The 25594-nt window shown below is 40.5% G+C and overlaps 1 protein-coding gene across 1 annotated transcript in view; it reads left to right on the top strand.

Annotated features, from left to right (window-relative positions):
- The window catches only part of ASXL3 (ASXL transcriptional regulator 3), a 164094-nt gene extending 139207 nt beyond the window's left edge, over positions 1-24887 (top strand). Inside the window, exons 9-12 of the mRNA XM_046671084.1 lie at positions 9886-9982; positions 11881-11986; positions 16201-18157; positions 21174-24887. Coding sequence (XP_046527040.1) covers positions 9886-9982; positions 11881-11986; positions 16201-18157; positions 21174-24887 — 5874 coding nt within the window. The remainder of the gene's footprint in view (positions 1-9885; positions 9983-11880; positions 11987-16200; positions 18158-21173) is intronic.
- The last annotated feature ends 707 nt before the right edge of the window (positions 24888-25594 follow it).

Raw genomic sequence — 25594 nt, 5'->3', positions numbered from 1 at the left:
TGGCAGAATGTGAAAGTATAGAATAATCTCATTAGAGAATGAATTTGGTTTTTAATAATAATAGAAGATTAAGGGAAATTCTATGTAAGTATAGTAATTGAAATGCAATAATTTAAACCTTTTAAGAATTAATGTCAAGGTTCTCTTTCTTTTTTCATGTGTCTCTAATATTATATACATCCCTCAGACATGGTTTTCCCAATTGTATATGCTCAAATTCGTAGCAGCAATTATGAGAAACTCTTTCTTTTCTCTTATTACTAGGCAATTCCTTTTGCCCATTAATTAGGATCTGAGGAATTTCTTGCCAACAGGTCTTCCTGTAGGGGATGGCCTCCCCAAACTCTGATTGAACATCTCCCCTGCAGACCTGGAGGCTTGGGCAGGGTCGTCTGGTGGAAGGGAGAATGGTTCTCTTCGAACATGCAAGAGATTCCATTCTAAAGGAGACTGTTCTTAGCCAAGTAGTTGCATTGCTTATAAATTGTGTTTCTAGAGGAAGAAGAAAACTGCATATATGTGTGGGGTTGTGTGTGTATGTATGTGTATGAATGCATACACACATATGTATATGTGTGTATAGATACATGTAGATAGGGATATATAGAAATACACATACATACATATGTATGTATATTTTTTTAATGAGAAGGCAGTAATCAATTCCCACAAGACTATTTATCATGATGCCATCTTATAATCTTCTTTAGTTTTCCAATCCCTTTGCAATTTACATACACAAAAGTCTCATTTAGTAATTAAATGTTCCTGTGTACTTCTCCCGACCCCTCCTCTGCCTGAAGAATTTCATTCTAGTTAGAATTAACATCTGGTAGCATCCCGGGCGTGGTGAGCCTTCCGTCTCCCAAACGCTTCCGTGCTAGAGTTCTGCCCCGGTGCTTAGCAGTGGTCCCCAGAGCAGCAAGTAGTCAGAAGAAAAGGAAGCAGATCAGCTCAGAAGAGAGGCTTTTATTATAAAATCAATTTTAAAGCTCTGTCATAACTGTGACGACACAAAAAGCCTTCCTCTTTTCCATCTAAATGTTGTTTTTTTGGTACTATTTTCTTTTTTTCACTTTAGCTTAGTTCAGTGAATATATTTTTAAAAATTAGATGTAGAGAGGATGGAAATGGTGTAAGATTTTTTTCTTTAATCTCTATATAATTCCAAATATTCTTAATTACAACTTTATAAGGACAAGCCTTATTTTTTTTTTAAGAAAAGTTGTTACACATATTTATATTTTGATATATTTTTTAGAAAGGAATGTCAAATAATTGTTTCCTGCATTGGGTTGTGAACTTGAGGGTGTTTGAGCTTGTAGATTAAAGCTTATTATGTCATCCTTTATAAGTTTTCACTATTTTATGTATTTATTTTGAATATTTGATTCTTGTAAATCCAGCGGTTATCCCACATCCAAATCTGAAATTTTTGTCCATTTGTTCAACCTGGATTTAGTATCTAGTGTGTGCAAACTCATAGTGCTATGTTTATCTCATTTGACAGCTTCTGACAATGATACTTTCACACCTCTTAATCCATCGTTTCCCAGATTATATTCTGGAGAGCACTTGTTCCATAAGATATTGATAATTGTTCTGTGAGAGGATTACAGGGTTAAAACCTTTGGAAATACTGCATGATAGATATATTCTTAGGGGTTTAAAGTAAATTGTAGCATATTAGAGAATACTTACAGCAAAGAAAACTAATCTTATTTCGTAAATACAGGCTATATTTATTGGATGGTGGAATCGATTTCCTTTTAGATGGATTACCCATTAAATTAAAATTACCGATTAAAACTCCTATTTTGCAAAGCAGAGTTCAGAAATATTGTCTTAGTGCAGTTTGGAAATAGCATTCAAAAATTATTGGCCAAATTGTCTAGTATATTGCTGTCCTATCTTTTTTTACTGATAGTATGTCTCTCAGCAGCCCTCTTTCATTTTTATGCCTAACTTTGTGCTGAAAGAATTACATTTTCCCTCATGGATAAAACTTGAACATACTTACAGAGCCTCCTGAGCCATCTGAATCATACTTAATGGTAAGATACAAAATGAAAACTTACCCTTTAGAGAGAATGATTACCCTGACTTTCATTCTTACTGGAGTGTGGAATACAAGGGCACTGAATGCTTGATCAGGGTACAAGAGGGTCAGTGGTTAACAGTTCATCTGCTCATTACTCTCTTGCTATTGCGTTAGACTCCTGGTTGGGCTCTCACTGCCTAGGTTGTCTTTGCTCTAGAGACTCTATCGATTGCGTTTATTGGATACAACAGCTAACCTGGTGTGCTGCACACGATATTGACTTGAATAATTCTACATGGCTTGATAGATATTAGCACACACACAATACAGATCATCTTCTTGAAACACTTTCTCCCCTTGCATCGATGATGCTGCTTGCTCTGATTTTCTTCCTACCTCTGACTGTTTTTTCTCAGTCTTAGGATCTACTTCTTTTACCCATTCCTTCTATCTTGGTGTTTCTCAGGGGTCTGCTTTGTGCCATCTTCTCATCCTTATCCATATTTTCAACTATACTTTTATTTGCTAAAAATTCCTAGTTTTTGGCTGGCCCCATGGCCGAGTGGTTGAGCTCGCGCGCTCCGCTGCAGGCAGCCCGGTGTTTCGTTGGTTCGGGTCCTGGGCACAGACATGGCACTGCTCATCGAGCCACGTTGGGGCGGCGTCCCACATACCACAGCTAGAGGGACCCACAACGAAGAATATACAACTGTGTACTGAGGGGCTTTGGGGAGAAAAAGGAAAAAAATAAAATCTTTAAAAAAAAGAAAAAAAAAATTCCTAGTTTTCTGTGTTTAATTCCCTCACTGTTGAGCTTCTTGCCCTAGTCTCAGTTATTGATTAGCCATCTTTACTCAGGTACTTTCAAGATACGCTTGTGTCAGCATATCCAAAGCAAAATCTATTATTTCATTGTCCAAAATACATCTCTTTCTTGTGCCTTTTCCTGTCCTGGTATCTGCTACTATCATCTACTCAATTATCCAAGCCTTATACCTGGGAATCATCTTTCACACGTTTGTCTCATTCACCACCTACACACATGCTCCTTCAGCCCCATCATTTCTGGTTCCTGTCCCTCTCTTGAATATGCTTCCTTCTCTTTACTCCCACTGCCTGAACAGTCTTAAGTCTTTCCCTCATTTATTTCTTGGCATTCCCTTGAAGCTTCTTGACAGGTGTCCCTGTCTCTAGTCTTGCCTTTGTCCAGGGCATCCTCTACACTATATGCAGAATGATATGTCTATGACATCTTCTAGGAATTATAATCAGTATCTCAACCTTAGTTGGTTCAAGATCAGACCTCCCCTTCCCGTAGTCTTCTCCATTTTAATAAATAGTGATTTCATAATTTTAGTTGTCAAGACCAAAAGTCTTTGGCATTATCCTTGCCTGCTCTCTTTCTCCCATACCACACATCTAATCCATTATCAAGTCCTGTTGGCTCAAACTTCAGAATATAATCAGAACCCAACCATTTCTCACTGCCTCTACTGCTGTCACCCTTGTTTAGGCAACTGTCATTTTTTCCTGGATTACTGTAATAACTGCATACTCGTGTCCCTGCTAAGTCTTTTTATATTCTAAAACTGTGCTGTCTTATACTGTAGCCTCTAGCCACCAGTGGCTGTTGAACAATAGAAATATGACTGATCTGAATTGAGATGTGTTATAAAAATACACACCAGATATTGAAGAACTAGAATTCAAAGAGAATGAAGAATGTCTCATTAACAATATTTCATATTGATTATGTGTTGAAACAATAACATTTTGGATAGATTGGAATAAATAAAACATGTTAATAGAATTAATTTTACACGTTTCTTTTTACTTTTTCCATGAAATTACTAGAAAAATTAAAATCACATGTTGCTGACGTTTATATTGCTATTGGAAGCTCTTCTCTGAAGTCTTTTTTAAACATAGCAGTCAAAGCTATCCTTTTGAAATGTTAGGTCTCTTCATCTCTCAGGCCAAAATCCCCCAAAGGCTTTCCAGGTCACTCAGGGGAAAAGCCAGTCTTAGAGTGGGCTACAAGGCCAGCATGATCCTGTCCCCTCAGCCCCTGTTTCTCTCACTTGGCAGTGCCTCTCCACCTCTGAAGGCCTCCTTGCAAGCCCCACCTGAGGGCCTGCGTTCACATCCCTTCACTTAGCACACACTCTTCCTCAGATGGCTGCCTGGCTGCTTCCTCACTTCTTTCAAGTGTCTGCGCGAATGTCCCTTATCAATAGTGGCCGTAAGAGGAACCCATCCGGAACACCCTTTCTGCTCACCCGCACACACTCAGCATGAACCTTTTCATCATGTTTTGGCTTCACTTTGAATGGCTCCCCGTTGTCTGTAGGATGAAGTCCGAATTGCTAAGTGTATCTAGGTGTCCCATTCTTATCGAGCCACCTTCCAACTCTCCAGCACATTTCTCACTGTTTCTTTAAGCAGCCCACATACCGTGCATTCTGAATCACTTGCAAGAAACCCATTAAAAGAAAAAAGTGATAAAGAATATATTAAAGATTTAAAAGATTATTATTAAACATAGATGTATTCTTGTATAGAATTAACATTCATTGATCCTCAAACACTGGATAGTGTGCAAGTAGCAACAGCATTTTAACCCTTTGAATTCCACTGACATGCATCCCATAAAATATTTGTTAATATAATCAATACCAAAGGCAAATAATGGTATACCCACTAATAAAGAGTTTAAACCTTTGTAAAAGGATCTCTATACGAATGTTTCCCTTTGCTAATATCTATTTTCCTCTGTAACAATTACTATGATCAGAGTTTTTCTCCTCTTAATTAAAAAGGAAGCATAACTTATCAATAGCTTACTGAGACACTTCACCACAAGAGAGTTAGGGGAGTTTTTAGAATGAACATTTCCCTTATGGGTAATCAGAAAAACAAAATTTATAGCTCAGGGCCAGCTCTGTGGCGCAGTGGTTAAGTTTGCACGTTCCGCTTTGACAGCCTGGGGTTCGCTGATTTGGATCCCAGGTGCGGACATGGCGCCACTTGGCAAAAGCCATGCTGTGGTGGGCATCCCACATATAAAGTAGAGGAAGATGGGCATGGATGTTAGCTTAGGGCCAGTCTTCCTCAGCAAAAAGAGGAGGATTGGCAGTAGTTAGCTCAGGGCTAACCGTCCTCAAAAAAACCCCAAAAATTTATAGCTCAGTGATAAATAAATAAATAAACCTTTCAGAAATGTTTATTGTTCTAGCTCATTAAGATGTTATGTCTTTGTGGACAGTATTTCTTAAAGGCCATAAAATTAATAGTGTATTTTAAAAGTTTTATTGGTACGTATTTCCTCAGTCTAATTTAGCCCTAGTGTTTAATTATGCTGTCTTATACAGACTGGAAATCTGGCAGTTAATATTATTTTTCTGTTTTAAAAGAAAAACATTTTCCTTCAGGGCTAGCTTCCATATTCTTGAATGTGTTTACTTCACACTGCCTTGCATTTTCATGCGCTGAGGTCTTGAGACTCCGTCAGAGCTAATCTGGATCTGGTGTTTCTTTGTGTCTTAAAATTATGCTGAAATTTCAATTAATAACTAATCATGCCCCTAGCCTGGCAGAATACACGAAACTAAAATCCTGCATATCAGCTAGCAGAGTTAAATTTTAAATCTTTCACTACACAAAGCAAGGACGGTGTAATAAACCTTTACTGAGTACCTGCAATGTCCAAGCATTTCATGGACAACAGATCCTGAGGCACCATGCATGTCCTCAAATGTAAAAGAATTCTCACCTTTTCCACCGTGCCTTCTACAAATGCACTTTATAGCAAATAAATTCCTTTACCTCTCCAGGAAACTTGCCTTCCACCTACTAGTCCTATTTAAAATCTGTGCAGTAAGAATATCTCTTCCCTTTTTGTCTTCCTAAATGGAGTTGCTTTTTCTCAAGGCTCCCAAACCACAAGGACAGATATTCAGAATCAGTATTTGCAGAAAGTTTCAGACTTCTTAGAGGAGTATCATTTAGATGGACTGACTCCTCCTCATCCTCCTTGTCTTTGCTAGACATCCTTGATGACAGTCTTTGAAGACTTGTACTCGAGCTCGGCTGCCTTGTTCATCACCCCATCTCCTAGAATCATCCTGAGCATGTTCAGTGTCTCCCGAAATACTCTTCCAGTGCCTTTACCCCCTCAGTCCTGAAGCTCTTCACTCAATCCTGAGCATGTCTCAGATTTGCCTCTTTTATCATCTTTTGTACCCTTCTAGCAGTGTCTTTGGATCTGTTTGTTCCTCTCAATTCCATCCTTTTCACAGCCAGTAAAGTCATCTTTTTAAACACAGATATTTTTAGGCTATTCCCGGGCTTAATCCTTTTCAGTACTTTCCCATTACCTAGAGCAGTGCTTCCCACTTTTCCACATTGAAAAAGGTAGTAAATATGCAGGGGTAAATTGAGGGGGAGACTTGGACCTGGAGGCCACTAACCTGGGGCCTCATGCTGATTCGAGCCTGCCTCAGGCCTCAGGTTTACCTTCTGGTATGTTCGCTGGGCCACCCCCACCTAGAGGATAAAGCCCAAACACCTTAGCTTTGATGTCTTAGGATCCTCCCCTGCCCTTTCCCTCCCAAAAGGGAATCAGGAACAAGAACTTGAGTGCAGGTAGTTTGGAAGCAGAAGCCAGGGATTAGAGAGTGTGAGGCAAGGAGAGGAGAAGTCCTCTGAACAACTGGGGCTCAATTTGCTCTGGACTCTCTTAGAAAATGTGTAGAATGAGTCACAGAATTGTCCCACAGAAGGACAATAGAGAACAGGACCTTTTACCACAGGCTCTTGTCTCCCACAGACCTCACGGCCTTCATGCTTCAGAGGAAGTCCTAGAGTTCTGTAGGCTAGGGTGGAACAAGTGTGTTGAACTGGTTACCCCAGCTGCTCTGTCATCACGCAGGCCAGATATTATGGAATGAAGCATTGCGAATGTCTGGTACAGTCTACCTCCGTATCACTCAAATCTTATTGTGCTTCATGTTAAGTCTGCTCTGTCACTAACTCTTTAAGGAGTAGCTCGTCATGATATTTTGGAAAGGAAAAAGAAAGAGCGAGACTTATGACCAGAGGGTGAGGGACCAGCTGCAGGCTCCACTAGTCTCAAACCGGTCTTAAGCTGTGATTGAGGTTCACCATCTCCCTTCTCTGACACCCATTTCTGATTGTCCTCCCCTTCGGCCAGCACTTCTGCTAGCTTGCCTGGTGAAATGGCCCAGACTGTCATCCCTTGACTGCCTTGCCCTCTCAGGCTGTCGTTGCTGTAATCCATGTTCACTGTTACCACCAGGCATGGAAGCAGTGGGAGAGATCCCAGTGACTCCCCAGCGTTCCCAATATCCTCCTCTCCACCCCTACTCTATAATAGTGATCTTCTTTCCTCATAATGATGAGGGCTGTTTATCTCACCTGCCCAGTACCCCCTTTATTTGCCTGCTGATCCGCCAGCAGGAGAGGCTCAAAGTGACCGAGCAGAGCTTTAGCTACAGTGGAGCCCTTACCGTGTCCACTAGTGCAATGGTGCTCGACTAGAGATGGTTTGCCTCTAAGGGACATTTGGTGATGTCTGGAGACATTTTTAATTGTCACTTCTTGGAGAGGGGTTGCTAATGGTATCTAGCAGGTAGAAGCCAGGGGTGCTGCTAAACATCTTACAATGCACAGGATATGCTCCCACGATAAAGACATACTTGGACCTAAATGACAATGGTACCAAGGTTGAGATAGTAGAAATCTGCCTTAGTAGAAATGATTCCCCCTTGGGAACTTGGACTTCTAATCTCACATAGTCTAGAGCTGTGGGGACAGGAAGGACGCAGTCTACAAGGACATTGGGAATGATGGTGAAAATGTTCATTCATTCCACCTCTTGGTTCTCAGACCTGTGTATTCTCACTTTTGCGGGCACAGCACCAAATATCATCCATTGGTTCAGTGCATATGTTGCATTCCAGAGGCCAGTGTCCTAGAATTTTCTAATCAAAAGATGAGAAGCCTGGGACATTTATCTACTCACATCTTGGAGTTGTGGTATGACCATGAGGTGGGACACTGGCACGGTGATGTAACTGTACGTTACAGCTATGCTGAGCTCACATAGGTGGAAGAGACTTACAAAGACCAGAAGCATCTGCTAAATGTTGAATATATTCAGAATATAAGGGCAGGGACTTTTTCTTTATTGTCACTGTATTGCCAGCACCCACACAAGTGCCTGGCGCATAGGTTCATGTGAGTGGCTTAGTAAGTATCTGTTGAATAGAAGATGAAAAAACTGTAAGGAAACATTGAATCAATGAATGAAGTCTTGCCTGAAATTTTCCAAATGTATTGAATATTTTAGTGTGGTTATCAGTATCTTCTTAAATGAAGAAATTCAGGATCTTAAATCTGTGGCTTCTCTATTGATGTCATGATGGTAGCATTCAACATATCTCATATTTTTGCACAGTCTCTCTTTTCTGGATTTGATTGGCCATTATCCAGGTTGGAGTAGGTAGTATAAAATTTACTTTTAGATTCAGTCTTCTCCTTTGCTCTTGAATGATGGTTTAGCTGACGCATTCACAAAGGCATTATTTGAGTTAAATTTTGAAAGAGGGATGGTGTTTCAATGGGTGAAGATTGAGTGTAGAGAAGACCACAGAAAACAAAAACATGGGCATAAGAAATTTGAGTGTGTTTTCAGGTAACAGTCACTAATTAGAGCTTAGCATATATGAAATGTGTATATGGGAGTAAGAGGAAATCTTTGAAAATATAATTGGAGCTACAGATTGCCAGCCCTTTGAGTACCAGGCTAAAACATCCTCACGCCTTCATAAATGGTCAAGTTACTGATTGTTTATGATGTCCTGCCTCTACAACAAGGTCACACTCTGACAGTATACTATATGCTTTGTCCCTAAGAGCATTCTGTCCAAATCCTGTCAGTCTCTCAAGACCCTCACCAGTTTCACCTCTGGCATCAAGTTCTTCTTAACCACCCACTCTGTCCCCCTAGATATCTTTCCCTAGCTTTTGTTTTGTGCACTTTTTAATTCCCACTCACCTAATGCTTGGCATTGTTTAACTTTTTGGGTGTTTTATCTTCACTCCTCAGCTACATAAGGAGCCAGTCAAGGATGACGCTAATTCTTTTTGTTCCCTATGTCAGCATGCAGAATACATGTGTATAGAAAATGCAGTAAATAACTGGAAAATTAAAAGCATCCGGTTCGATGATGCTTATCTGAATCTTTTCTGTACATGAATTAAAAAAACATAGTATGCTTGAGGGAAAAGGTTAGTTGCATATAGTTGCACATATTTTAAACTTTGCTGTGTACTTCTTTTTTTGTGTACATCCAAAGAGGTTAGAAGAGTAGAAGGAGGGTATGTATGACAGTGTGGGTGTATTTGTTTTAATATGCTTCATAACCTTTTGTTGCCTAAACCTCAATTTAGAAATAATTTTAAAAACTTAATCTAAAGATATAAACATGTTTATTTTTAACTTGGTACCATTTAAGGCATAGTAAAATAAAGATATAAAACTTTTTAGATTAAACCACATGCATTTGTTATACTCACCACCAATAATGGAAATGGCTAATAAAGGTTTTTTAAAAATTGATGTATTTTGTCATTACAGTAGTCACTGTAAACAATGCAGTTTTCATACCTGCAGGAGATTTGTCTTTTGTTGGCTTCCTTCCTTGCTCCCACCCACACTTTCTCTCTCACACACAAACCATTCAGTTTTCACTTCTTTACAGCATACTTTTGCTTTGAATTCTTCTTGATGGAATCTTGTTTTTTGTCGGCTTATTTCCTAGATGGGAAGTGATGGAATTTTACGCCTCAGTACTTCAGCTCTAAATAATGAATTCTTTGCATATGCAGCACAAGGATGGAAACAGCGACTGGCAGAAGGTAAATTTCTGTCTTCCAATGTTAGTTGACATATTTGAGTACACATACTGTACTAGGCTGTGCACTTTGCTCTGATTTCCAAGTCTTTTGTTCTCCCTGAAGTGTACTTTAGTTTAGTAAAAACTCACATCCTATTCCAAATGACTTCACTAATTCTTTTGTTGCGTTGACATTTTTGATGTCCGGTATTTTTGAAGAAAGCATGACATTATCTGGGACATTATAAGAATTTTTAATATAGCAAGATTTTCTTTGGAATGGTAATTTTCATTACACTGTTTGATGCATTATGTAATCTCTTAATGTCCTGGAACCTAAAGAATATTCTTTTAATACTTTCTTCCCCTGAAGCCACCACTTCTCCCTATCCTTCCTTTAGTCATCAAGCTTCTTGAAAGACGAAAAAATACCCAATGCTACCACATTTTTACTCCCTAACTCACTCAAATTGTCATAGTTGGGTGTGGCCCCACTATATACAATTAAATAATTCCTGCTAAAGAATACTAATGGCTTTCTAATGGCAAAGTCCAGTTTTTTCTTCCCAGTCCTTACATTTCATGTTCCTTCTTTAATATCTCATTTGGTTTTTACCCTGTCCAATTTGAAACCACCTACGTTAGACATTCATAATATATTTTAAATTGTTTCCTAGGGCTACATTTCTGACAGCCTTTTTTCAGCTTCTTTCAGGAGCTCCTGTTCGTCCATCTGATGGGAAATATTGATGTCTCCACACCATTCTCTTCCCTGATATTTTCTTTTGTAACTAAACATGTTCTCTAAGCAGCCTCATTCACCACTTTGGTTTCACCTCTGGCCATAGGCTAAGACTTCCAAATGGGGGTCTAACTCCTCTTTCCTAATCCTTAGTGTTCTATTCCAAGTGCCTGCTCAGTCTCCCTTGCTGATATCAGACATCTTAAAACCAAAATGCCAAAATTAAACTCACTATCTTCCCTTTAATATCTGTGATTCCTTCTGCTTTTCTCTTTCTATTAATGTCACCACTGTCACATGGTTCCTCAGTTTGAAACCTTGATGATATCTTTGATCATCTTCCAACTCCCCAGGTCCACCTGGTCATGAACTATTGATTGTGCCGTGAATCTGAATCCTCTTTAGCCTTCCCACAGCTACTGTTGCAACTGTGATCTCCATCTCTCATCTATGCTGTTCAGTAGCCACCTCGCTGGAGTCCTATAATTTCTTTACCTTGTTTCTAAGCTGCTTATTTGGCCGTATTCCTCCCTCACTGAATGTCACCAAGAGCTCCCTCTGTTTCTTATGGGAAAAATTCAGAACTCTTTTTTAACACATGTGTTGATTGATTGGCTTCAGCCTATCCTTTCCCATTTCATTTCATCCAACGTTCTACTCACAATTGGCCACTCAAAAGAACATAAATATACGTATTCATACCTCTGTGCCTTGTAAGTTAATGACCATAAAAGCCTGATCATGCTTCAAAAGCTAACTCAAAAATCAGTTCCTGTATGTTATTTTCCGTAATCAATTTAGACAGAATGAAGTGCTTTCCCTTCTATACTTTCATTACATTTATTCTTATGGCCTCTACATGGCCTCTGGCATTATATTATAGTCACCTGTATGCCATTTCTCTCAGTAGGCTGATTTCATTAAGGACCGTGAATGTACACATTGTCATTTGCAGCCTCTAGCATGCAATACATTTGGTAAATGTTGTAGAGTTCATCTATGACTCAATGACTGTTTGAGTGATGTTCATAAAAAGAGAAGCTATAAAAATATTATTAGTACTCAACCTTTTACTTTTCAACATCCATAAAAGTTTGCTCAAATTAATTACCTGTTTTCTTTATTTATTGCAAAAGGTATGACCACTTTTGCCCAATATATAAACGTTTTCTTTCTAGGAGAGTTTACTCCAGAAATGCAATTGCGGATAAGGCAAGAAATTGAGAAGGAAAAGAAAACAGAACCTTGGAAAGAAAAATTCTTTGAAAGGTTTTATGGAGAAAAGTAAGTACTAGAGCATTTTCTTCTCATTTCTCTTAGAAGGAAATGAAAATGTAATTCTCTGCTTCACATAGCACACTCATATGCTGTAAAACTTAATAAACCTGTGATAAAAGGCAATAGTCCCTCAGTGTAAGAAATTGCCGGTAAAATTATAGTGGCATATCAGCACTTAAATTTTAAAAAATGCATTTTCAAGGGTTTATAACTTGTCCATGAAAATTCATTTTGGACTGAAAATAGCACATGAAATCGTATAGAAGTCAATTTTGGCTTCTTAACTGGATTTTAGTAAAAATCTCCTGTTTTTAATTCAAGTATTTTCATTAATGAATACTTTAGGGATCAGTAGTTTTAGATGCATATTTCATTCTCACATTTTCCAAAAATGTTGACTCTGCATATGTATTTATTTATCCTTGTTTTGAGGAGAGGCTGAGATATTATCCTTCACTGTAACTATCTTCCTCCTTGGGCGTAACCTGTTTTAACTTACTTTTTGTTTGTCTGTGTGTTTCTTTTTAAAATAATACCAGCCGCACATAACAGTTGTAGTGACTGAGCTAAACTGAAAGTAGTTTCTCCTTTGCCTCATGGTTAACAGAGACTTATTCTACCCGGGCAGAATTAGAGTCTCATAGACCAGCAGATTCCTGAGGAAGGAGTAGGGATCGAGGAACATGGACAGTAACTTTAGATCCTTCTTCTTAGTAGAGGAATTTGTGCTTTAACTTCCAGAGTACAGTTACTGCTTGTGAGTTGTTGTTTTGTGTCAAAGACACTGAGGTGGTTGCAGCTAATGAAACCTGTACCATTTGATCTAGTTTCACAAATTCCCCTCTGTCAGTGGGGAAAGCATGCGAGAAGGAGTCTCCGTGAGAACTCTTCATGAAGAGGAATTGCATGATTGATCAATACCCTGCTACTGGCCCAACTAGCAGTACTCTCCAGTAGGAAGTCTTGCTGTTAATTGCTGTCCTAGGACTCCTGGATACATATATATATTTAAACAAAACTAGAAGGAGATAATTAACATCTTTTCTCAAATACTGAAAATGTGACAGGCTAGTTATATGCCTTTATATGTAGTCACCAGCAGTATTGTTCAAGCCTGGCTGCATCAAAATCCCCATTGGAGCTTTTAAAAAGAGAGAGAGATTTCTGGGATCTGCCACAGACATATTGATTGAGAACCTCCCGGAGTTGAGCCCAGGAATCTGTATTTTTAGACACTCTGCAGGTCGTGCCAATATCCAGCAGGATGAAGAATCCTGGAGGATGACGCCGAAGACCACTCAGGAGGCCTCCCTCACCTTTTGTCTGACAAAGGGAACGTTGGGAGCACTCTTCAGTAATGGCAGAGGCATCACCGAGTCAGTTACCTCGAAGGCACTTGTCCTTAAATTTTGTTGACTGTTGAACTCGTTCTTTTATTAATTCAACAATCTTTATCCAACATCTCTTCTGTGCCAGACACTATCCTATATGGCAGAGGTTCAGTCATCTGTAGGGCTTCCTAAGTCTTCCCCCTTACAGAGCCTAGCCTTACATTACAGAGAGTTTTCCTTCATTCAACAGATAGTTGTTGAGCCTTCGCTGGCTCTGAGGTTTCTAGGAGCTTTGCAGATATTCACTTAATCTTCTCAACAATCCTATAAGGTGGATATCATTATTATTTTTATATTAAGAAAATTTAGGAACCTGTAAGACAAGGAAACTAAGTAACTTTCCCATAATTACATAGTGTGGTTAAATAATTTACTCAGGGTCTTAATCCTGCAAATCCTTCTCAGAAAAATTTGCACACACACAATTTTTTACATGAAATTTGGGGGCTTCACAGATTCCCGTGGATATCAGGCTAACGACCCCTGCCCAGGAGGGTGACAGCTATAATACTGTGAGGAAACATGACTCCCTGTCACCATCGCTGAGCTCCAAGTACAAACCCTTGACCCTTCGGTTGCTGTAGTTTATCCATAGAGTTTCTGTCCCCTTACATCACAGGACTTCTCGCTTGTTCTTTTCTGTCTTTGATTATGCACTGGATGACAGATGTATTTTGGACATTTCATTGACTGTCCTTCTAATTTTGTTACTTTTTTTTTTTTTTTAAGATTGGTACCTGAGCTAACAAGTGTTGCCAATCTTCTTTCTTTCTTTCTTTCTTTCTTTAATTTTTTATTTTTTCTTCTTCTTCCCCGTAAAAGGCCCCCAGTATATAGTTGTACATTCTAGTTGTGAGTGCCTCTGGTTGTGCTATCTGGGACGCCACCTCAGCGTGGCCTCATGAGCGGTGCCACATCCACGCCCGTGTTCTGAGGTGGCCAAACCGCGGGCCTCCAATGCAGAGCATGCGAACTTAACCACTCAGCCATGGGGTCGGCCCCTGGTATTTCTGTGTTACCGGCATTCCCCCAATATGTGAGGGAGTTTTTCTAGCATCAGTTTTCAGTGGAGTGACACCAGGTGCCTTTTCATTGCTCTAAGTTTTCCCAAGAATGTTGCCATACAAACTCATCTCAAGTTAAGGTCTGTCTGATTTAGTTTTGTGCCTTTTGTTTGAGACCTTTATTATAGCTCTTACTGGCTTACTCTGCTTATAATATGGTACTGTTCTATATTCATTTTAGTTACTTAGAGAGCACCTGTATATATGCTAACTCAGAATTATAGGAGTTGGTCTGTTGATTTATGGTCTGGGCTTCTGGAGGTCAGAGTTTTCCTTTGTGTGGTATGTGGTGTGCTCTGAGCATCTTCTTTCTATGCATTATGCCATCTTTAAAACTATTCTCATGGAAACAATAAAATATTGACATAGGCATATTTTATACAGCACTGTTTTCCATATGATACATACGTCCTTGTTAATCACCTGCAGAAATTTGGTTGCCAGTGGATGGATTCTGTATGTTCTCTACCTTACCTTGTATCTGTGGTACCTCTGCTTAACCTAGCCCGAAGGGACCTTATTTCTAGCTGATTATTCTGCTTTAAATTTATCTGGAATGTACTTATTCTGCTCCTCTCAGTATAGTATAGTTATAAATTGTAGCTTTGTTCAAGCCCATTTTAGGGAAAGCTGAAAGAAAAGAGATTAATTATGAAGGCAGTATCTTCTTTTTAGAGCCTTCTGAATTTTAGTAAATAAGACAATGGTCCAATACGCAAAAAGTGTATTCAAGTTTATTTCCCTTTCATATTGAGGATTTGATTTAAGTAAAAGGTTAAAGTGGATTTCACTGAGGTATTTTCTTGTACTGATACTGTTTTAGCTGTGTGTCATCACTCAAATGCATTTCCTTCTCTGGAAATGTTCTCTCTCCTGCTTTCTTTGTCAATGCCTGACTCTAATTTAACTTCATGTAGAACACCACATTTCTCTGCTCTCTGATGCTGATTTTGTAACTTAGTATGGCAAGAAATAGTGATTTAAAATATATTGGATTGTAATTCTGATTAACTTTATGACTTGAGCATTCAGCTGGATTGTTTCTTGATATTCTTTACTATCTTTCATGGAATATCTTTACGGTGAGAAATCTCCATGAAAGACTTTGAAAGTCTTGCCTCACGCAAAGGTAATCTGGTAGGATCAGTTTTGATGATCCCAAACGTGTTTTGATATTCTTTAGTGAAATTTCCATATTGTCGTAGGTTAGACACTTAAATAATAAAACAAGGTGATTGAGTAACACTTCTTATGTTGGTTTAAGAGAACTTAATCTTTGGAAGTCATTTTAATTTCAAGATTTTACAACACACCCATCTTCCATTGATTTAACTATTTGGTTATATTGCGTTCTCTGAAGACTACACTATTTTCTGTTATAAGGACATCTTTCTGCTTTGTGACTTTAAACAATTTTAGATGTTATACATTCTTTTACATTTCTCCTCATATTTTCTAATCTTTTATAGTATGTAATTTTCTTATCCTTTTACTAACTAACTTCGTAAGGTTCATATCTCCTTGCTTATAGAATAAAAACGTATACCTTTCTCAGCTACAAGTTGAGTTTAATTTAGTTGTGATTATAAAAACAGTAGAAAAACTAAGCCTTCATAAACTATATAAATTAAGCATGTTACATAGTGACTATAAAATTAATTTGATGTATTTACTTTTATTGAATATTATACTTGTGAGAGATCCAAGTTATACCTTTCATGTTTTATCCTGCAACAATAATTTAATATTCCTAATTTCTGTTCAGGTTGGGCATGTCAAGAGAGGAATCTATGAAGCTCACTTCTGGACCAAACAATGATGGAGCTGAAATTGGTTCCTCATGTGGGACCTCTGGCCTTCCAGGTCTTTCTGCACAGACTCCTTTGGAAGAACAACAGCCAAAAAGCATGAAAAGTCCAACTTCTCCAGAGCCTGATTTCTGTGCTACACTTTGTCCTATGGTAGATGTAGGTAAAGATGTAATGGCAGAATCAGAATCAGAAGACGTCTTGTTCCCTGAAGAATCTGTGATTCAGGAGGAAATTGCGGAAGAGGTAGAGACTAGTATCTGTGAATGCCACGATGAAAATCATAAGACAATACCTGAATTTTCTGAGGAGTCTGAAAGTCCAGCCAACTCTCATGAAGAGCCCCAAATAGCACCTCCTGAGGATAACTTGGAATCCTGTGTTATGATGAATGATGTTTTAGAACCATTGCCTCATATCGACGTTAAGGTGGAAGAGAAATTAGAATCTCCCCAGGAAGAAATGTCAGTTGTTATAGATCAACTAGAAGTCTGTGACTCTCTTGTTCCTTCCACTTCATCTGTGACTCAGGTCAGTGACACAGAACATAAGGAGCCAGAAACTTCAATAGAGATTAATACTCCAAAAATAAAAACAGGGTCATCTTCTTTAGAAGGCCAATTTCCAAATGAAGGAATTGCTGTGGATATGGAGTTACAGAGTGATCCTGATGAACAGCTCTCTGAAAATGCTTGTGTCTCTGAAACTTCCTTCTCTTCTGAGAGCCCAGAGGGAGGCTGTACCAGTCTGCCGTCCCCAGGAGGGGAAACCCAGTCTACTTCAGAAGAATCGTGTGCTCCAGCCTCCCTTGAAACAACGTTTTGTTCTGAGCTGTCTAGCACTGAAAATGCAGACAAATATAATCAGAGGAATCCCACTGATGAAAACCTTCATGCATCTTTGATGGCAGAAATTTCTCCAATATCCACTTCACCTGAAATATCAGAAGCATCTCTAATGTCCAATTTACCTTTAACGTCAGAAGCATCCCCAGTATCAAATTTACCTTTAACATCAGAAACATCACCCATGTCTGATTTACCTTTGGCATCAGAAACTTCTTCAGTGTCTTCCATGCTTCTCACATCTGAGACCACTTTTATAGCCAGTTTGCCACTTCCTTCAGAAACATCTCCAATTTCTAATTCTTCCATGAATGACAGAATGGCACATCAACAAAGAAAGTCACCTTCCATATCTGAAGAACCACTGTCACCACAGAAAGATGAAGCTTCTGCCCCTGCCAAACCCCTGGGTGTGAGCCATGTCTCTCAGCAGAAGACTCTGTCTAGTACTCCTGAACCCATCAAAATGGGTTCTTCTTCCATTGCTCCTGAAGCATTTCCATCTGAAGAACTGCACAATAAGACCCTGAGTCAGCAGCCTTGTAAATCACATGCTGAAACTGAGAAACCCTATCCTGCTTCAATTCCAGAACTTCCTTCTACAGAAATGATAAAAGGTAAAAGTCATAATGTCCTGCAACGAACAGAAAAGAAAGGGGTGTCTTCACCCTTAGAACTCTCTGTCTTTTCGGAAGAAACAGAGAGTAAGGGAAATGAACTTACATCCGCTAAATTACAGGACAAGCAATATGTCTCATCAGTGGATAAGGCTTCGTATTCAGAAGGCTCCAGAAACAAAATGCATAAGCAAGGGAGCTCACAGAATCGGTTGGAGACCTCACATACTTCCAAGTTGTCGGAGCCCTCCAAGTCACCCGATGGGATACGAACTGAAAGTAGAGAATCCGAGATATCAAAGAGGAAAACTGCAGAGCAGCACAGCTTTGGGATCTGTAAGGAAAAGAGGGCTAGGATAGAAGATGATCAGTCAACCCGGAACATATCATCTAGCAGCCCACCAGAGAAAGAACAGCCTCCAAGAGAGGAACCCAGGGTTCCACCTCTCAAGGTACGGTATTTAAAAAAACAAAACAAATGGCAATTCCATAGCTAGGCTTTTCCTATTTAGATACTTAAATTTTGCAAAAATAAATGAGATTTTCTTCCTTCCAGGTTTTTTTTTTTTTTTTTTTAAAAGATTTTTTTTTTTTTTTTTTCTCCCCAAAGCCCCTCCAGTACACAGTTGTATATTCTTCGTTGTGGGTCCTTCTAGTTGTGGTATGTGGGACGCTGCCTCAGCGTGGTTTGATGAGCAGTGCCATGTCCGCGCCCAGGATTCGAACCAACGAAACACTGGGCCGCCTGCAGCGGAGCGCGCGAACTTAACCACTCGGCCACGGGGCCAGCCCCTCCTTCCAGATTTTATGTAACAGTTTATAATCTAATACTCCCAGCACCAGTCTGATATTAAATGATGATTTTTGAGACTGAGCATTGAGTTCATATGATGTTGCATGTGTATATTTAGGCCTCAGCATTTAAGGGAAAAGAAATGAAGAGTGAGAACAGGGCCTGGAGGAGCCCACAGGCCCCTGAGATACAGGATCTTCGGGGGATTCCAAGGTGTAGGACAGAAACCCACGTAAACGTGGGGAAACTTGAAAGATAATTTAGTGTCTTATAAAAGTTTGCTAGGACTAGAGAAAAAAATAGAAGTCAGAGGCATGCACTAAAGAGATGAAGGTGCATGTTTTTCCTTCATTCATTTTCTAACAAACACTAACACCACCATTGCCTAGCAGAGAATACCTGGCTTATGGAAAAGCGTCATTAAATATTTTTTGAATAAATCAGTGGAGTTATTTTGCAAACCCTGAGGGAAAATGCTGTAGATATGTAGGAATACAAATCCTATTTTTTTTTATCTCCAAGATAGTAAATAAGTATTTAACTTCACAAAATAATAAAGCCTATAGACAAACATTCCTATTTATATACTTTCTTTTGATCCCAGGTAGATTTTAACTCTCAGAAAACAAAACTTTTATTTAATTGGCTCTGCCTAAGTACACTGAAAATTAAGGTTAATTCAAAAGAACCTCTCTGTTAAATAAAAAGAAAAATTCTGCCCACTATAATTAATTTATATTTACTTGGTGTTTTTATCTCAATCCATTTATATTGTCCTACAATTAAATGGATTACCCCATCGTAGGATTGGTCTAGAATTATAACATACTCAAGCTTTATTTTTCTTCATCTCTTTCTCTATTTCGCTCTGCTCTCGCATCTACTTTTTGTGTGTCCTCATGATTTCCATAAGGTTGACTTTGAGAGTGTGGTTGTAGTTATTGTATTTAATAAAGCAGTCCCTACTAAATATGATTCTAGAGATGGAAAAGATGAAGAGTAAGCTCCAATCAAAACCCTGTTATGAATTTTAATTTCTGAAGCAAAGGAAAGAAAAATGTAAGCATGCTTTTCATAGGAAATATTTTTAAACATACCAGTCTAGTTTTCTTTTGCCAAAAGCATATTTTCAAAGTAATATACACTTTATGTAAAGATAGATAGATATACACTATAAGTATATTTGATGTTTGTTTGGCCTTGAGCTCTTGCTTAAATATCTCGAGGCTTAATTTTTTAAATGTTTTTAATTTTTTAAAACAAAGGAAATATTTAAAAGGAAAAATTGAATCCACTTGCTAAATTCATCTTTTCTTTGGAGCCTTTGGGTTAGGAGAGAGACATCACAAGTTGGCAAATGAGAAATGAGATAGCTCAGGAAGACAGTTCCATCTACCAAAGTGCCAAAGCATGATTCCAAATTGATAGGATCTTATAGTATGTGTCAAATGTTTATAATGTAAATATACATATGTTAAGAAGAGAGAGAGACATGTTTTCTAGGAAAAGCTTTTTCTAGAGGGGAGCAAAAGGAAGCATAGTACCTGTCAGCAGCACTGAATGGGGAGCCTGAAGACACTCTCTATCACCCACTAGTTATGTGACCTAGAATGGTCTACCTTATCTCCCTGGCTTATTTTGTTCAAATGTAGATCTAGGGGCTTTAACTAGATCCCTTTCATCTTGATAAATCTACGAGTCCAAGAATTCTTAGTGACTAGAGCATCACAGGCATTGCTATAGGATGTTGTTCTTTATGTCTGGGCCTCATGGAATTTGGTGATATCTTCCACTCTCTTAATTAGCATGGGTAGATGAACAGCGTGGTTTGGGACATTTATGAAATTCAGCAAATTGTGGATTACCAACATCAAAAGAAACTCCCAACCCATACTTTCTTTGAGAGGCAGAAAACCAGAGTTGCCCGTGCTTTCATGAAAACATAGTGATAAAATCCCTTTGGAAAGCAGAGTACTCTCACACACATGGTCTTATTCCATCTTTATAACAGTTCTGTAAAGGAAATAGGCCAGAAATAACTAGTCTCATTTTACAACTGAGTTTACAAACTCTTATTGTGTGTTGATATGTATAAGACAGTGTGCTAGGTGATATGGGAGTACACAAAACCATAGAGTCTCTGGACGAGGGACCTTATTAGAGAAACTGAAGTACCCAGTGATTTGCGTAGAAGCACGAACTTCATTTGAGGAAAGCCAGGATGAGAATTCTGGTCTCCTGACCTCTTGGCTACAGCTTTTTTCTTTGTGTCAAATTAAGACAGATAAACTCAAATAGAGTTAAGGTCCCAGTTTTTCGTGCCAGCAAGGAAGATAATTTAAAAGCTATCTCGACATCTTTTTAGCTAACCTCATTTTAAGCAGCATGAATTTTGTTTCCATTTATATGAGGCATTAAGATGTTTCATTTCCATGCCAAATGAAGTCATGGGTTGATGTTTTTATAGATAAAAAACAGATTAAAAATTTTAATTTTCACATTCATGCATTTATTGTTGCTTTATACCCTAAAGGCCCCTTCAGGGACTTAGGTGTCGTTTGCACGATACTATGAGAGAAGGCAGGTACTCTCCTCCCTTGCGTTATCACCTTCTGCATGCCTCCTCTGTGATCATGTACCAGGCACTTTATCTCTCCATTCTCCCCTTCCTGTAGATCCAGCTTTCCAAAATCGGGCCACCTTTTATCATCAAGAGCCAACCAGTCTCCAAACCAGAGTCTCGAGCATCTCCCAGCACATCCGTCAGTGGTGGGAGGAACACAGGAGCCAGAACCCTCGCAGATATCAAGGCCCGAGCCCAGCAAGCAAGGGCCCAACGAGAGGCAGCGGCTGCAGCTGCTGTTGCCGCTGCTGCGAGCATCGTCTCCGGAGCCATGGGGAGCCCAGCAGAGGGTGGAAAGGCGAGAACCTTGGCACATATCAAAGAACAGACAAAGGCGAAGCTCTTCGCAAAGCATCAAGCCCGCGCCCACCTCTTCCAGAACACTAAAGAGGCCCGGTTGCCTCCACTCTGCTCAAAGGAAGGGCCTCCAAGCTTAGAAGTCTCTTCTACTGAAACGAAAATTGAAGGTTCAACTGGTGTCATTATTGTCAATCCAAACTGTAGATCTCCTAGCAACAAGTCTGCGCACCTCCGGGAGACCACCACTGTATTACAGCAGTCTCTTAACCCGACGAAACTTCCAGAAACTGCCACTGACTTATCTGTGCATAGTTCTGATGAAAATATACCTGTGTCACATTTATCTGAGAAAATTGTTTCATCTACCTCTTCTGAAAATAGCAGTGTGCCCATGCTTTTTAATAAAAATTCTGTCCCTGTGTCTGTTTGCAGCACTGCTATATCGGGAGCAATTAAAGAACATCCCTTTGTGAGTTCTGTTGATAAATCCTCTGTTCTAATGTCTGTTGACAGTGCAAACACTACAATTTCTGCTTGTAATATAAGCATGTTAAAAACCATCCAGGGAACTGACACTCCATGCATAGCCATTATACCAAAATGTATTGAAAGCACTCCTCTTCCCGCCACTTCAGAGGACTCCAGCTTATCAAGTTCCATGGATGACAAGCAGTTGCTAATATCAAGCAGCAGTGCTAGTAACTTAGTCTCCAGTCAGTACACCTCTGTGCCAACTCCCTCCATTGGAAATAACTTGCCAAACCATCTCTCCACTAGCTCTGTCTTGATTCCCCCAACGGGAATTAACAACAGATTTCCTTCTGAGAAGATAGCCATGCCTGGGAGTGAAGAACAGGCCACCATATCCATGGGTACCACTGTGAGAGCAGCCCTCAGCTGCAGGGACTCAGTAGCAGTCACAGACACTCTGGTTGCACGCCCACCTGTCGCAATGTTTACTGGAAGCATGCTTACAATAAACTCTTACGATAATCCTCCCAAGTTAAGTGCTGAAAGCTTGGACAAAAGTTCAGGGCCTCGAAACAGGGCAGATAATTCTGGGAAACCTCAGCAACCTCCAGGGGGCTTTGCACCAGCAGCCATAAACAGATCAATTCCCTGTAAAGTCATCGTTGACCACAGCACCACGCTGACCTCCACTTTGTCTCTGACTGTCTCCATTGAAAGTGCAGAAGCCAACTTGGACCTCCAGAGCAGATCTGTGAGGACAGAAGCATCCGTACAGCCCATAGCATGTCCTCAGGTGTCTGTGATTAGCAGACCTGAGCCAGTTGCAAATGAAGGCGTAGATCACGGTTCTAGTTTCATTGCTGGTTCTGCAGCAAAACAAGACTGTAAAACGATTCAAGTTGCCTGCACAAGTCTCCGAGAAGTACCCCTTGTTGTTCCAGATAAGTTAAATGAGGTGACTGCTCCTAGTAATAGCTTTGCTGAGCAGGCACGTGGCCCAACCACTTTCAAAAGTGAAGCAGACACAACCTGTAGCAATCAGTATAATCCAAGCAATAGGATTTGCTGGAATGATGATGGGATGAGGAGCTCAGGACAGCCTCTGGTTAGTCACTCTGGTTCAAGTAAACAGAAAGACTCTCTAGAACAGGGCTGTCCAAAGGCTGTCAAAACTGAACACGCCAGCTACTCGCACATGTCAGAACTTCACCCCAGGAATCTCATAGCAAATGTCTCTCTCCCTGTGAAGTCTGAACCTCATGAAGTGGACAAGGGCTTTAGAATGGACACTGAAGACTTCCCTGGCCCTGAGCTGCCTCCTCCGGCTTCAGAGGCAGCCCCTAGTGTGCAACAGGCACAGAACTTGAAGGCTCCTACCTCTGGTCCCATGGAAGAGGCGATTTCCTTGTCTACAGACACCCTGAAAAGAGTTCCCAGTGCAGGGAGTTCAAGCTGTCGTCTGTCGTCTGTGGAGGCTAACAATCCCCTGGTGACACAGTTACTACAGGGTAACCTGCCTTTGGAAAAAGTGTTGCCGCAGCCCAGATTGGGAGCCAAGCTTGAAATCAACAGGCTTCCTCTGCCTCTTCAAACTACCTCAGTGGGTAAAACAGCACCAGAGAGGAGCATTGTTGAAATGCCGTCCAGCTCTCCAAATCCCGATGGGAAGGGCTACTTGGCAGGGACTCTTGCACCACTCCAAATGAGAAAGCGAGAGAACCACCCCAAGAAGAGAGTAGCCAGGACTGTGGGGGAACACACTCAAGTTAAATGCGAGCCAGGGAAGTTGTTGGGGGACCCAGATGTGAAAGGGGTGCCTTGTGTCATCAACTCGGGCATGAATCAGCTAGGACACAGCCAGCCATTTAAGCAAGAGTGGCTGACCAAGCACTCCATGCAGAACAGGATTGTTCACAGCCCTGAGGTCAAACAGCAAAAGCGGCTGCTCCCCTCCTGTAGCTTCCAGCAGAACCTATTTCATGTTGACAAGAATGGCGGCTTCCACCCTGACGCTGGTACCTCACACAGACAGCAGTTTTACCAAATGCCTATGGCTGCCAGGGGCCCCATTCCTCCTGCAGCTCTGATACAGGCCCCTGCCAAGCCCCCAGTGGGCTGTAATGCATTTGCCTTCAGTCGGCATCTTGAACAAAAGGGATTGGGAGAGGTTGGCCTTTCTTCAGCCCCTCACCAGCTAAGGTTAACCAACATGCTATCCCCCAACATGCCCATCAAAGAAGGGGATGACGCAGGAGGGGCTGCACACGCAATGCCAAACAAAGCACTGGTGCATCCCCCACCCCCTCCACCCCCACCCCCTCCCCCTCCCCCCCTGGCGTTGCCCCCGCCTCCCCCACCGCCACCTCCGCTACCTCCACCTCTTCCTAATGCAGAAGCCCCATCCGATCAAAAACAACCGCCAGTTACCATGGAAACCACTAAGAGACTTAGTTGGCCACAGTCCGCGGGCATATGTAGCAATATCAAATCGGAACCTCTTTCTTTTGAGGAAGGGTTAAGCAGCAGCTGTGAACTGGGCATGAAACAAGTTTCCTATGACCAGAATGAAATGAAAGAACAGTTAAAAGCGTTTGCGCTAAAAAATGCAGATTTCTCTTCCTATTTGCTTTCTGAGCCACAAAAGCCTTTTACCCAATTAGCTGCTCAGAAAATGCAGGTGCAGCAACAACAGCAGCTCTGTGGAAATTATCCAACAATACACTTTGGTAGCACGAGCTTCAAAAGGGCAGCCTCTGCCATTGAAAAGTCCATTGGGATCTTGGGAAGTGGCTCCGCCGCTGCCACGGGCCTGCCTGGTCAGAACGCTCAGATGCCCGCTCAGAACTTCGCCGACAGCAGCAACAAGGATGAATTGGAACTGAAATGCTCTTGCCGGCTGAAAGCCATGATTGTGTGCAAAGGCTGTGGGGCCTTCTGCCATGACGACTGCATAGGTCCTTCGAAACTCTGTGTAGCTTGCCTGGTTGTGCGATAAGAGCTGAATGAAAGATGCAGTATCCCTTTTCAACACGGAAAAGCCAAACGGCATCAGCAGCAACAAATTGAATAACTCAGTGCTTTATATCGTGCTAATTTATTTTACTTTGGAACAGAGCCTCTCTTCTCTATGGGATAATTACTTTCTTGCATTTCTCGGAAAGGGGAGATGGCATCCCACCCTAGTGGCTCAGCAGCATGCCTTTTACATAGTTAGCTACCATTCCCAGCTTTGGAATATCTCTGTCTGTGTGTACACAGGGCACTACTCCATTTGTTTTTTTAAGATCCAGGTGTAGATAGGAAAAGGACATTTTTAATTACTCAGTACTAACCAGAAATGCAGATGTAGGCAGAGAATGGGGAACGCGATTAAGGTGGTTATGCATCCTTCTGTAGATTGACCATTACAGCAGGGGTTTGCACAGCGGACTCTCTGGACCTACCTTCACCACAGTGGTTAAACCATTTGGAAAGGGGAATCTGATTTAAATGTGTGATTCCTTGTGTTTACGCATATCACAAAAGATCCATTAAAGGAGGTACGCTGTTAATGAACTCCACTGTCCTTATTCTCTTTTCTCCCTTTTTACTCTTTTCAGAGACTGGGGGACTCTCTGAATCTGCCTTGGACGCTGTGCACACTGTAGTGAAATGTTTCTTATACCTGAAATTGCAGTGCAGGCCTCATGCCCGCTAATCTGC

Source organism: Equus quagga, chromosome 9 (genome assembly GCF_021613505.1).
Source record: "Equus quagga isolate Etosha38 chromosome 9, UCLA_HA_Equagga_1.0, whole genome shotgun sequence".
NCBI lineage: Eukaryota > Metazoa > Chordata > Mammalia > Perissodactyla > Equidae > Equus > Equus quagga.
Note: the sequence above shows the minus strand (reverse complement) of the source record. Positions and strands in the feature narration are given on the sequence as shown.